Genomic DNA, 12073 nt, shown 5'->3' on the forward strand with positions numbered 1-12073 from the left:
ATCCAGCTCTGCTCACTCTCAAGTCCTGGTAGCTGATTCCCTAGGCTCCTTTCTGCTCAGCCTCTATCTCCTCCCCTATCTCTGAGTTTGCAACTGGAGCTTCCTCTGTTCCTCATGGTTACTCCACCCCTGTAGGCATCTTGTAAGACTCCCTAGACCAGGCAGGACCTCTTGGCTCACTCGCCCCCTGGATCCTCTCCTTGCCTCTAACAAATGCCCTTTCCTGCCAGGAAGTGACCACAGGCCTCCTCTCTGCAGCCTCCTCCTGCTCTGCCTTCCTGGCTTTACATGCCTATCCCAGCTCCTCCCAGCTGGGCTTCCTCTGCCTTTAGGCCCTGTCAGGCCCTGTTTCCCTTCCAGGTGCTGTGTCTAAAGTTAATTGGCCCCCAGCCCCCACTAACCCACTCAAGGCTTGCGTGAGGTGGACAGCCCATCACACATGGTTGAACAGAGCGTACCACTGCTCATCTGAGGAATCTGGAGTTTACTCACATTTTCTTTTATTTACAAAATCTATCCAAATGTGACGAACTGGGAATGTTCTTGATGTTTCCTCTGAATACTGTGTTGGTGCCTCAGTGTCCCCTATGCAGTTCTTAAGTATCTAGGTGGTGGGATAAGGGCATGTGATTGCTGAAGAGCAAAGGGACAGTGCACCTAAATGCCTGGCACTCTGTCTCCTAGCAAATGATGGCCTGGGCCCCTTCTCTGCAAAGGTGCCAGCTGAAGGTGTTGGAGACAAAGAGATCAGGTGACCTCCCGGCCCGGGAAAGGAGCTGAGCAGAGAGGAGGGGCTGGGAGGGGTCGTTAGGCTGGAGCTGGCTGGGGATGAGGAGGGAAGTGCAGACGTGGGGGGTCTGGTTCACTGCCCCCCAGAATGGACCCGGCCGAGGGGTCTGGTTCGCTGTATCTACAAGCTCTGTTTTAGACCCTGTTCCTGTCATCGAATAAACCTCTGTGTTACTGGCTGGCTGAGAGTCACGTCTGACTGCAAAGTGGGGGTGCAGGACCCTTTGGCTTCCCCAGGACCCCGCTGGGGCAGGCTCGCTGTGGGAAGCGCACGGAGGGGCAGAGGATGCTGAATGCTCCAAGGAGAGACCCAGGAGGTGAAGACGTGTGAGCTTCTTGCCCTGAACAAGTCTTCTCCAAGGGAGAGGAGGCTCCCCAAAGTCCTGACTGCCTTGGTGGGGAGCAGTTCCAGAGCATCGCCCAGTGACTCCGTGACACCAAATCATTAAATAAGGATTAAAACACAGCATGGTCACTTGTATGTGAAAATGAGTGCCCAAAAAGCTGTCCAATGGCTCTTCTGGCTTTCGCCTGATGTCATCCTAGCCTAAATCCAAATCAGAATACGGGCACCTTGGCTCACCCACAATGTCTGCCAGGCTACTGCTTGGCCTAGAATGCCAAAATGGTTAGTTTACTCACTGCTTTTTTTTTTTTACCACTACCCCAGTGATTTCACAGCTTTTTTTGCAGTGAGACATGGGGATGTTTCTCTGAGAATCATAGATTATTAGGGTTGGAAGGGACCTCAGGAGATCATCTAGTCCAACCTCCTCCTAAAAGCAGGACTAATCCCCAAATGGCCTCCTCAAGGATTGAGCTCACAACCCTGGGTTTAGCAGACCAATGCTCAAACCACTGAACTATCCCTCCCACAAGGCCCATGGCATCTGCTGTCTGTAAGTGAGGACTGGCATGTCTCCCAAGATCTGTGAGAGTGAGATGATGGTTACTGGCATTCTTCAGCCCCCAACTAAAACCTCTCCAGCGCATCATCAAGGATCTACAACCTATCCTGAAGGACAATCCCTCACTCTCACAGATCTTGGGAGACAGGCCAGTGCTTACTTACAGGCAGCCCCCAAACTTGAAGCAAATACTCACCAGCAACCACACAACAAAAACACTAACCCAGTAATCTGTCCTTGCAACAAAGCCCATTGCCAACTCTGTCCACATATCTATTCAGGCTCGTTCACCTGCACATCTACCGGTGTGATATATGCCATCATGTGCCAGCAATGCCCCTCTGCCATGTACATTGGCCAAACTGGACAGTCTCTACACAAAAGAATAAATGGAAAACAAATCAGACGTCAAGAATCAAAACATTCAAAAACCAGTTGGAGAACACGTCAATGTCCCTGGCCACTCAATTACAGACTTCAAAGTCGCAATACACCAACAAAAAAACTTCAAAAATAGACTCCAACGAGAAATTGCAGAATTGGAATTAATTTGCAGACTGGACACCATTAAATTAAGCTTGAATAAAGACTGGGAGTGAATGGGTCATCACACAAAGTAAAACCTATTTCCTCATGCTAATTTTCCCCCTACTGTTACTCACACCTTTTTGTCAACTGTTGGAAATGGGCCATCCTGATTATCACTACAAAAGTTTTTTTTTTCTCCTGTTGATTATAGCCCACCTTAACTGATTACTCTTGTTATAGTTAGTATGGCAACACCCATTTTTTCATGTCTTATGTGTATATATATCTTCCTACTGTATTTTCCACTTTATGCATCAATGAAGTAAGTTTTAGCCCATGAAAGCTTATGCTCAAATACATTTGTTAGTCTCTAAGGCAGGGGTCAGCAGATGTGGTATGCTGAGTCTTCATTTATTCACTCTTAATTTAAGGTTTCGCATGCCAGTAATACATTTTAATGTTTTTAGAAGGTCTCTTTCTATAAATCTATAATATATAACTAAAATATTGTTGTCTGTAAAGTAACTAAGGTTTTTAAATGTTTAAGAAACTTCACTTAATATTAAATTAAAATGCAGAGGCCCCCCGGACCAGTGGCCAGGACCTGGGCAGTGTGAGTGCCACTGAAAATCAGCTTGCATGCTGCCTTCGGCACGTGTGCCATAGGTTGCCTACCCCTGCTCTAAGGTGTCACAAGTACTCCTCGTTCCTTTAACCAGAGAGCCGTAAAGGGGCCTTAATGGAGTTTTCTGCGATTTACTCATTACTCAGTATGCTTAGCTTGTACCTCACACATGAGCAGTGTGTTGTCAAAATTCTAGCTGTTTTGATTGGCCACATAAGTCATATGGTAAGCTAGAGAGCTCTGATTTCACAAACTTTATTCTAAACTCATTTTTGTGGTTTTATTACAAAAGTGAAAGTCACTTTACAGAAATATTTTGCACTATTTATTGACTATTAGCTGTTCCCTCAACCCCCCCCCCCCCCAACTGCTAGGCACTGTGGTCTAGTAGACAGGGCACTGGACTGGGACTCAAGAGACATGGGGTTTATTCCTAGTTCTGCCACTGAGCTGCTGAGTTTGGTCAAGTTACTTCCTCTCTTTGTGACTCAGTTTCCATTCTTACCTTTTGTCTCTGTTTAAATTGTAAACTCTTTGTCAGGAGGCTATCTTTCACTAGATGTCTGTACAATAGCTACCACAAAGCCACCTAATACAATTTCCAATCTCGCTTGAGGCCTCTAGGTGTTAGTGTAATATAAATAATACAGCAACTGTCTGCAATTTTGGGGCAACAGCAACACAAATGGGTCACAAACACACAGAAAAGTTTAAAAATTTCAGTGCAGAATCTCAAGAATGATTTTGCCCAATTCAAATAGTCTTGGTTATGACATGGCAGGGGTGAACTGGTGGGCAGAGTCCGTGAGTGGGTGATCAAGTGTTCGTTCTTCTCCAACGGAACATCATCCACCTCATTTTTTTAAATCAGTAATTCCAGTTGAAACCCCCACAACTTTGATTCTGCGAGTGCACCCTTTAAATAGCATGGCCCAGATTGTCCTTTACATTCAGCCCTCTGTACACGACTCTGGCCATATTATGCAGGAAGTCAGACATGATCAGAATGGTCCCACTAGGCCTTAAATATCTATGAATCTATGAAAGGGGCCTTAAAGTGAGCATAAATTACATCCACTCTCATTGTAAGCCTCCTTTAAGCTGCTGGGACTGTGTACAGAGATCTCATGTAGATGAAAAACAAGCTTCAAGTTCTGAATATTTTTTTAAATCCTTTATAAGATTTTTATAACGGTTTTTCAGCTCCTTTGTGGATGTTTAGAAGGGTCTTTTCTGCAAGGGAGATAACGACTGATGGAGTATACCATGAAATCAGTGAAACTGATTCTACACCAAGTGGGTTCAAGTACACAAAGAAAACAAATGGAAGAAAAATTCTCCCTTGTATTCCTTTCAGATTCAGCAATCATAGGTGTGCCTTGGCTTCCATGGTCAGGCACAATGTGCTTTTTCAAACTACCCTTTCAAAACAGTGCTTCCAGTGCTGAGGTCAGCCCCTGTCAGAGCACAGCCTTTCAGAAGTAGGCCAAGCTGTGGATCTCAGTGGGAGCCAGTGCCACTTCAAGCTTTGCTTAATGGACATTGACCATGTCCCCTATTTTAACCATAAAGCACTTTCCCAGGAGGGGAATTACATTGGGAAGACAATGACCAACCTGCTGGCAAAACTGGGGTGCTAGGTGCGGATGAGGAAGGCTTATCCCAGCTCTTGGGGGTTTCAGCTTGGAACAGGCAGCTTCTTTGAAACTTTGTGTGGTAATAAATAATGACTACTGGCTCTTACTGAGCACTTTTCCCCACAGATCTTGCTGCCTTCCAGTCTGAAGGATCTTAAAACACGTTACAGATTAAACATATAGCAAACGCTTCAGCAGCCCCTGACATTCTCTCTCTTCCTGGCTGAGGCTGGCAGCTGTGTTACTTGTGACAGCTTGGAGCAACAATGAGCTATAGCTATAGAGCCAGGAAGAGAAGAAAAATGCATCTGATTGAAACGGCAGCGGTTGGGTATAATTAGCCATAGTGGCATTTGGCCAGGAGGTTGGCGATAAGGCCCATTGCTATTGTGAAAAGCTCCAGCAGGCCTTGAAAGTGCACAAGTGCTCAGGATTTCCATGTAACATCTCACTCATTAAACACTGCAACTGCGTTGGTTCAGTCCTGAGTTAGATGGAAGAGGGTTGGCTTCTGCCATGCAGCTCACATGTGCATTCTCTCAGAATCACGACCTGGCAGAATCAGGGCAACTCAGGCACTGAATCATCCAACCCCACCCCTAGGCTTTTCCCTGGAGGTCTTCATTCCACCACTGACCTGGCCTCATCCCTGCACTGAGCTGACCACACCCTACTCTGTTTATCAGTTCAGACAGGATCCTACGGGAGTCTCAGTTGCAGTCAAAAACACACAGGAGCCAAGAATCCTGCCTCGAGATGAAGGACTCCAACTAAGCAAGAGCATCTGATCATCTCAAGTGGGCATGAACTATGTGCCCACATGGAAACCCATTGGGGAGACTTCGTTTGACATCATCTCCAGCGCAAGGGTGCCCCGTTTTAGGCGCTTTCCCAGCTCAGCCTCCATTACTAGAGCTTTCTGTCTGAATCCCTCTGCTAGGCCGATTCTCAGGATTTGTTACAAGAACAGTGCTTCGCCCTTCCCTCTGAGGATCTCAAAGCACATTAGGGACATGACAGGATTTAGCCTGGTGAGCAGGAGCAGCTCTATGTATTTTGCCACCCCAAGCAGGGCAGTCAGGTGGCTTTCGGCGGTGTGCCTGCAGGAGGTCCACTGGCAACACAGATTCGGCGGCATGCCTGCAGGAGGTCCGCCGGTCCCGCGGCTTCAGCATCCCCACCGCTGAATTGCTGCCAAATCCGCGGGACTGGCAGACCTCCCGTAGGCATCCCGCCAAAGGCCGCCTGACTGCTGCCCTCTCAGGGACCAGCAGGGCGCCCCCCGTGGCTTGCTGCCCCAGGCACGTGCTTGATGCACTGGTGCCTGGAGCTGCCTCCGCTGGTGAGGCAGATAAATATCACTCTCCCTGTTTTACGGGGGAGGAAACTGAGGCATGGAAAGGCCAAGTGACTTGCTGAAGGCCACAGAGCCAGGACTAGGCCAGAACACCTTCCTATGCCTTAACCACGTGGCCCAGCCTCCTTTCTGGGGAGCTGAAAGACACTTCTCTTGTAGAGTGGTTATTGTGTTTCCAGCCACAGGACAGCAGCTACCAATGCTCCTGCTTTCTCTCTCCTTCCCACCAAGCCCTAACTCTGCTCCCCAGTCTAGTGTTATCATTTCTAATCTTCCCCTTTGGCAGGTATCGATCACTCTCCAAACGGGAGAAGGATTAGCTGTTAGTCACATAACACATGGCAAGCTGGCTGGCCTTTTCCTTCCATCAAGCCGCCCATGATTCTGGCCAACTGCATCTCCACAGCAGGGCTACAAGTTTGACTAAAGGCCCCCCAAAAAAACAAATGTGACCTCATAGGCAAATATCAGCTGGATGGTCCTGATGGTGCATGATGCCTTCTAAGCTCCAAAGTGGCCCTTAGGGCAAAGAGGGGACTGCCTGTGTTTCACTGACTCTCTGGTGCTGAAAGCAGTAATTCAAGAAGGGTTTGATCATTGCTCAGACATGCAGGGTTTCTCCTGCTGCCTGCACCTCCCACAGCACAGGCTGGGCTGAGTCAGGAGAGAGATGAAAAGCAACAAGCCACAATAAGCAACCTGCCCCTCTGTCCTCTGCAAACCCTTTTCAACCTTCATGCCCACAGATTCTTCACCTCGATGGAATTCCAGTGAGCCAAGGGATAAGTGCAGCAGGATTTACCCCACAAATTCCTATCCAATTGCTGCTTGCATCTCCCCACACTGTCATTGATCCTTGGCTGGTTTTTTAAAGCTCTGTGCTATTATTTTCCAACATGGGTTATTTTGGGCAAGGCACCAGAGCTGGACTGTAGCTGTAAGCTCTGGCCAAGAAGAGGCACGGAGAGGTATACAGCTTCCAATGCCAAGTGGAGATCTGGCTAGCTGGCTGGCTCAGCCAGCTCCTCCCCACTTTGACTGCGAGCTGTGTGCACTCCCCTTTGCATCCATGGCCCTGCCTTTGCCACATCATTAGTGTCGCCAGCTGTCCTAAGATGGGGTCTGATCCAAAGCTTACTAGAGTCAACGGAAAGAATCCCATTGACTCCAATGGTTTGGATCGGTCCCTGGAGCAGCAGCTCTGCTTCCCAGCCATTCTATGCATTTCCCCAGCACAGGGGTGGAAGGTTTGGGAGGGGAATTCCTTGCAATGCTGCCCACCACACAGGCCCTGGCACAATCCAGCCTTGGGAGGACGGGCAGCAAGAGCAAAAAAGGATACCCTTGGAGGTCAGCCAGAGTTGAATGTGGCTCAGTATGTTTTCTCATGGACACATTATAGAAAAAGCTAGTCATGCCCAAATGATTCCCAGTAGGATCTTCTATTTTCACACAGGGAAATGTCCCAATTTTCTGCCCACAGCTGGTGCCACACCCTTTGGAAAAGCTGAGCCAGCCCTTTCAGCTACTGCTGCTTCATGGCCAGGGAAGTGGAACAAAAACCCTGAAGCATGCTTATTCACCATCTAAGGGCCAGATCCTCAGCTGGTGTAAACCAGCAAAAGGCTGTGGGAATCAACAGAGCTACATTGATTTACACCAGCTGAGAATCTGGCCTTGAGATTTTAGCTGACCCTATTGATGCACCACCCAGTTTGTGACATCAGAGCACTTGCTTCCTGCCTGGCCTGATAGATGCAGGCCTGCCATTTGGACAAACCAGCCAAGGGAGGTTGGAAATAACTTGCATCCATGGCAAAATTCACTTGTATGGGGAACAGAATTGTTGGCCTGAGGGTTAGGCGGGGGCCTCCTGGATCCTTTGATTTCAGGGTTTCTCTATGAGATTTGCTGCATTCTACAATTTTATGCCAACTCCCAATTAACTCTCCCTCTCCACAAATCATTAAGTTTCTCTCTTTCTGCTGCAAAGATCCAGTCTTCACAATGCCAAACTCGCAGGCTGCTACTCTCTTCACCCAGGGCAGCATGCAGCAAACCGTAGCTAAACATTCAATTGGATTCATCAGATCAACCTTAAGGAAGCAATGTCTATTTGTATCATTTAAGAAGAGGGAATGTGTCTCCTCTTTCCACTCCCTTTTCTTTCTTTCTTAAATTAAATGTAAAAAAATGACCCAACTGCAGCACTTAACAGTCCAAAGCACAGCAAGTCACAACATCCAGTGGGGAACCCAAACAACAGTAGGGCCTTGGCTACACTGGCGCTTTCCAGCGCTGCAACTTTCTCACTCAGGGGTGTGAAAAAACACACCCCTGAGAGCAGCAAGTTACAGCACTGCAAAGCGCCAGTGTAAACAATGCCCTAGCGCTGCAAGCTAATCCCCACGGGGAGGTGGAGTACCTGCAGCACTGGGAGACCTAATCCCCACTGGGAGGTAGAGTACCCGCTAGCACCGCGACCACACTTGCACTTCAAAGCGCTGCCGCGGGAGAGCTTTGGAGTTTCGAGTGTAGCCAAGCCCTAGCTCTACTACACTGTTCACACAGATGCAACGTCTAGGTTACTTCTGTGATTCACAGGCACACCTTGGTATATTAGGACCGAATCCACCAGGGATCAGATGCCCTTAGCTCTACACTGGGCCTGATTCTATGTAGCACTGGGCAGACCCATGGTATTGAAGTCAATGGAGTCAAGGGCAATCGGGAGCCCTTCTTGCTCCTTGGAAATCATCCACCATAAATACAAAACGGGCACAGGTGGCCATGCTAAGGGCACTGCTGGGACTGAGCTATTGCATTCGCTCATTTGGGGGGCATCACCTCTCCTGTGAAAGGCTATCCTGAACCTGGAGATAGAGGAAAGCATAGAAATGGGGGCCAGATTTCCACTGACATGGTATGTGGGGGGGGTGTCATGGCCTTCTCTGCCAAAGAGTGCAAATCAGACAGCAGTCAGGATATGCACTGGTGATTTGACTGTCTGGGGTTCAGGGCAACAGGGGAATCTAATTTGCCCCCTACACACACACACAAGCTGTACCCACAATAGGGCCAGGGAGACACACACACACTGTACCCACAATAGAGGAGGGGATGGACACACACAAGCTGCACTCACAATAGGGGCGGGGGAGACAGCAAACAGACACACAGTACCACACACACAGGCTGTGCCCACAACGGTTTGCTTCTACGAGCCAGCCCTGCTCCATGAGGGGAATTCTTTAGGCATGGCAAAGCCTGGAAGTTTGGCCCGCTTTGGGGCTTCCCATGGCGCTCCCACCCCAGCGGCGCTCACCTCCCGGAGCTCCTTGGCTACCTCCTTGAGCTCCTGCAGGATCCCCTCCAGCTGCCCGATCACCATTTTCATGCGGCACCTGATCCGCTCCCTCTCGCTGCTGCTGCTGCCGGCGGGGTCTTCACTGGGCTGCGTGTCCTGCGAGCCCCCGGAGCTCATCCTTCACAAGCTGCCTGGGCGCCCGGCGCTGTCCATGCTGCTCTCCCCCAGCCCGGCCTTGCCTCTGCGGAGCCGCTCTAGGCCGGGGAGAGCTCACCATCTTAACGTCCCACGCGCCAGAGAGCCGCAGCCGCGCTCTGCCTCCCGCCGCTCTCCGCACCGGCAGTTCACAGCAGCGGGGCGCGGGGCAAGATTAACCGAGCTCCGCGCCGGGACCCAGCCGCACGGCCATGGGACTGCAGCGCTGCCCGCGCGCAGGGAGCAGCCTTCAGCCGATGGCCGGGAAAGATCCACTGGCAGACGGGCCCAGAGCGATCCCTTCCCTGCTCCCGGCTAGCAAGAGAGGGCGGGCACTGCCCGTCTGCCCCGGGCTCGCCGGCTCGCCGGAGAGGGCATAGCTCCGGATGTCCGGCAGAGGCTGGAAGCAGCGCCGCCTCTTCCACCTGCTCAGCCTCCCCGCCTCGCTTGTGCCGCGCACGGAGCCCCCATGGGCCGGTTCCGGGCACGGCGGCCACCTGTCCTGGCGAGCTTCGCCCACTTGGCTCAAGGGCACCGACCGATGATCCTGGGATATTCGCAGCGGGGCGAGCTCGGAAAACGCCTCGCAAGATCCACGGAGAGTTCCACGTCTGGGGCGGGTGTCCTGGGGCTCTGGAGTTCTCCGGCCTCCTGCGGAGAGAGACAAGCAGCGCGTCACGGTGCGAGCCGGGCAGGGGCCCCGAGGGCCGGGCTGGCCTTTGGCTGTGCGGGGCGGGACAGCTTCGCCCCATCCATCCCTTCCAGGGCCAGCGGAGCGCCCGGAGCCCAGCCCCTGAGCTAGGACGCCGGGGCGCCAGCCTCCGAGCCAGGATCGCAAGGGTCCCCCCTCCCATCCCCCACCCTTTCTTTCCTGGGAGGGGGGAAGTGACCCGGATTTGGGGCCGGCTCCGCAGGTATTGTTCGTGTCAGCAAAAGGAACCAGTCCCCCCCCCGGGACTCTCTCCATGCCCGTATCCAGGCACAAGCCCCCATCGCTGGGGGAGGTTAAACGAGGAAGCTGCACCCCAGTTTCTGGCTGCCGACTCTGCGCGCAGCTGGGGCGCCGCACCAGTGTAACCACACAACACCGGCCTGTCAAACGCCGCCGGGCCGGCGGCTCTGCTACAGCAAAGTTTATTTATCAGCCACCCCGCGAGAGCCACAAGCCACGGAAATCAGCCACTTACTAGCCCAGCAGCGAGCAAAACCGGTCCGGCTCTCCCGTTTCCAGCGCAGGGGCTCCGGCTGCGGCTGCCCCGGGGTCACCAGGGCCAGCTCGGCGGCTCCTCCTGGCTGCTGCTCCCGGGAGATGCCATGCTGATCTGTCCCCTCCTTGCCCCCTGGAGCAGAGCCTGCCGGCGGGCAGGAAACGCGGAGAGGGGAGACAGGCGGGGGAGGGGGAGCGCCCTGTTGTTATTCTGGCTGGATCGCCGCGAGTGGAGGAGCGGAACCTGCTCACAGGAGGAGGGGAGCTGCCACGCCGTGTGCGGGGGAGGCGGCCGCGCTCCCCCCGCCGCCAGCGCCGCGGTGCAGTGCCACTCGTCCGCCTTCGCTCCGGTGGCCCATAGTGCGCACGGAGGCCCCGGGCCGCTCCACAGGTGCCAGGGTCTCCGGCCGACAAACCGCCCTCCTGGGGGCTCCGCGCCTCGCCGGAGCTAGTGGGCTGGGTACGGCAGCCCGGACGGCTCCCGCTGCAGCTGCCGCTCCTTGAGCGCGGGGCTCGGCCCCCGGCTGGGCTGCTGGCGGGGGGGCGCCGGAGCTGCCCACATGGCTGGGGGCCCGGCGGCGAGCGGCTCAGATCCCGCCCTCTCGCCAGCCCCGGGAGGCTGCTGCCCGGCCCCTGGCGCCCGGCTCCGCGCGGGCAGGGGCGGCCATGGAGGGAGCTGCAGTGGGAGCGCGCCGCGCGTCCTGCCTGCAGCCGGGCTGGTGCCGCCTGCAGCACACGGGCGTGTGGCTGGTGCTGTCAGCGAGGGGGCAGAGCCAGGCAAAGCAGCCGGCCTTAAAGGGGCAGAGCGCGCCTGGCCGCCTACGGCGGAGGGGCAGCGCCCGACTCTGCCAGGCGAGAACCCCTCCCGCCCCTGGCTGGCTGCAGGGCTGGTCAGCTTCAGCTGGACCACTGCGCAACGGAGGGCGGTGGCACTTGACAGGCAGGAAACTGAGGCATACAGAGGGGCAGAACCATGCTGCGTCCCCCAGCAGCCAATGGTAGAGCTGGGACTAGAGGCCCTGTCTGCGCTGCCCCATGGTCTATCTCCTCGATCACGGGGAAGGCATCTTGGCTGGTGGTCTGCACACAGACCTGCTTGCCAGGAATACCTGGAGCCTAATTCTGCCTCTGTTACAAACTGGTAGGTGGCCTTGTGGCAAGTCACACTCGCTGCCTCAGTTTCCCCATGTGTACCACCGGACCAAACTCACTAGTTACATGGTGCTTCAGGAATTAATTAACATTCCCAGGGCAAATCCCCACCCTGCTGTGCCCACCCAAGGCCTTCCTCTTCTCCTGCAAAGAAGCCACATAACTGCGGTCAGCAGCCTCTTCTGGCCACTGCAAAAGTGCAGGGGAGAGTGGGGCCTGTGTGGTGCTCCAGAGAGAGGCCCCTAGATTTGACACTTAGCCCTGAACACACCTACCTACCATGGACTGTAAAGCAGCTACATCCCTGCTGCACAGGTGCCCATGCCCTCCCTTCAGGCAGTGGCTCCCAATCTGCAGCCCATGGGCTG

At 53.4% G+C, this 12073-nt stretch overlaps 1 protein-coding gene across 1 annotated transcript in view; it reads right to left on the minus strand.

Annotated features, from left to right (window-relative positions):
• INSYN1 (inhibitory synaptic factor 1) overlaps window positions 1–11053 on the minus strand; it is a 100481-nt gene extending 89428 nt beyond the window's left edge. The window contains exons 1-2 of the mRNA XM_030578747.1: window positions 10534–11053; window positions 9170–9997 (exon numbers count right to left, since the gene is read on the minus strand). Coding sequence (XP_030434607.1) covers window positions 9170–9328 — 159 coding nt within the window. The 5' untranslated portion in view covers window positions 9329–9997; window positions 10534–11053. The remainder of the gene's footprint in view (window positions 1–9169; window positions 9998–10533) is intronic.
• Between the last annotated feature and the right edge of the window lie 1020 nt (window positions 11054–12073).

The sequence above is a fragment of the Gopherus evgoodei genome, chromosome 10, assembly GCF_007399415.2.
Source record: "Gopherus evgoodei ecotype Sinaloan lineage chromosome 10, rGopEvg1_v1.p, whole genome shotgun sequence".
NCBI lineage: Eukaryota > Metazoa > Chordata > Testudines > Testudinidae > Gopherus > Gopherus evgoodei.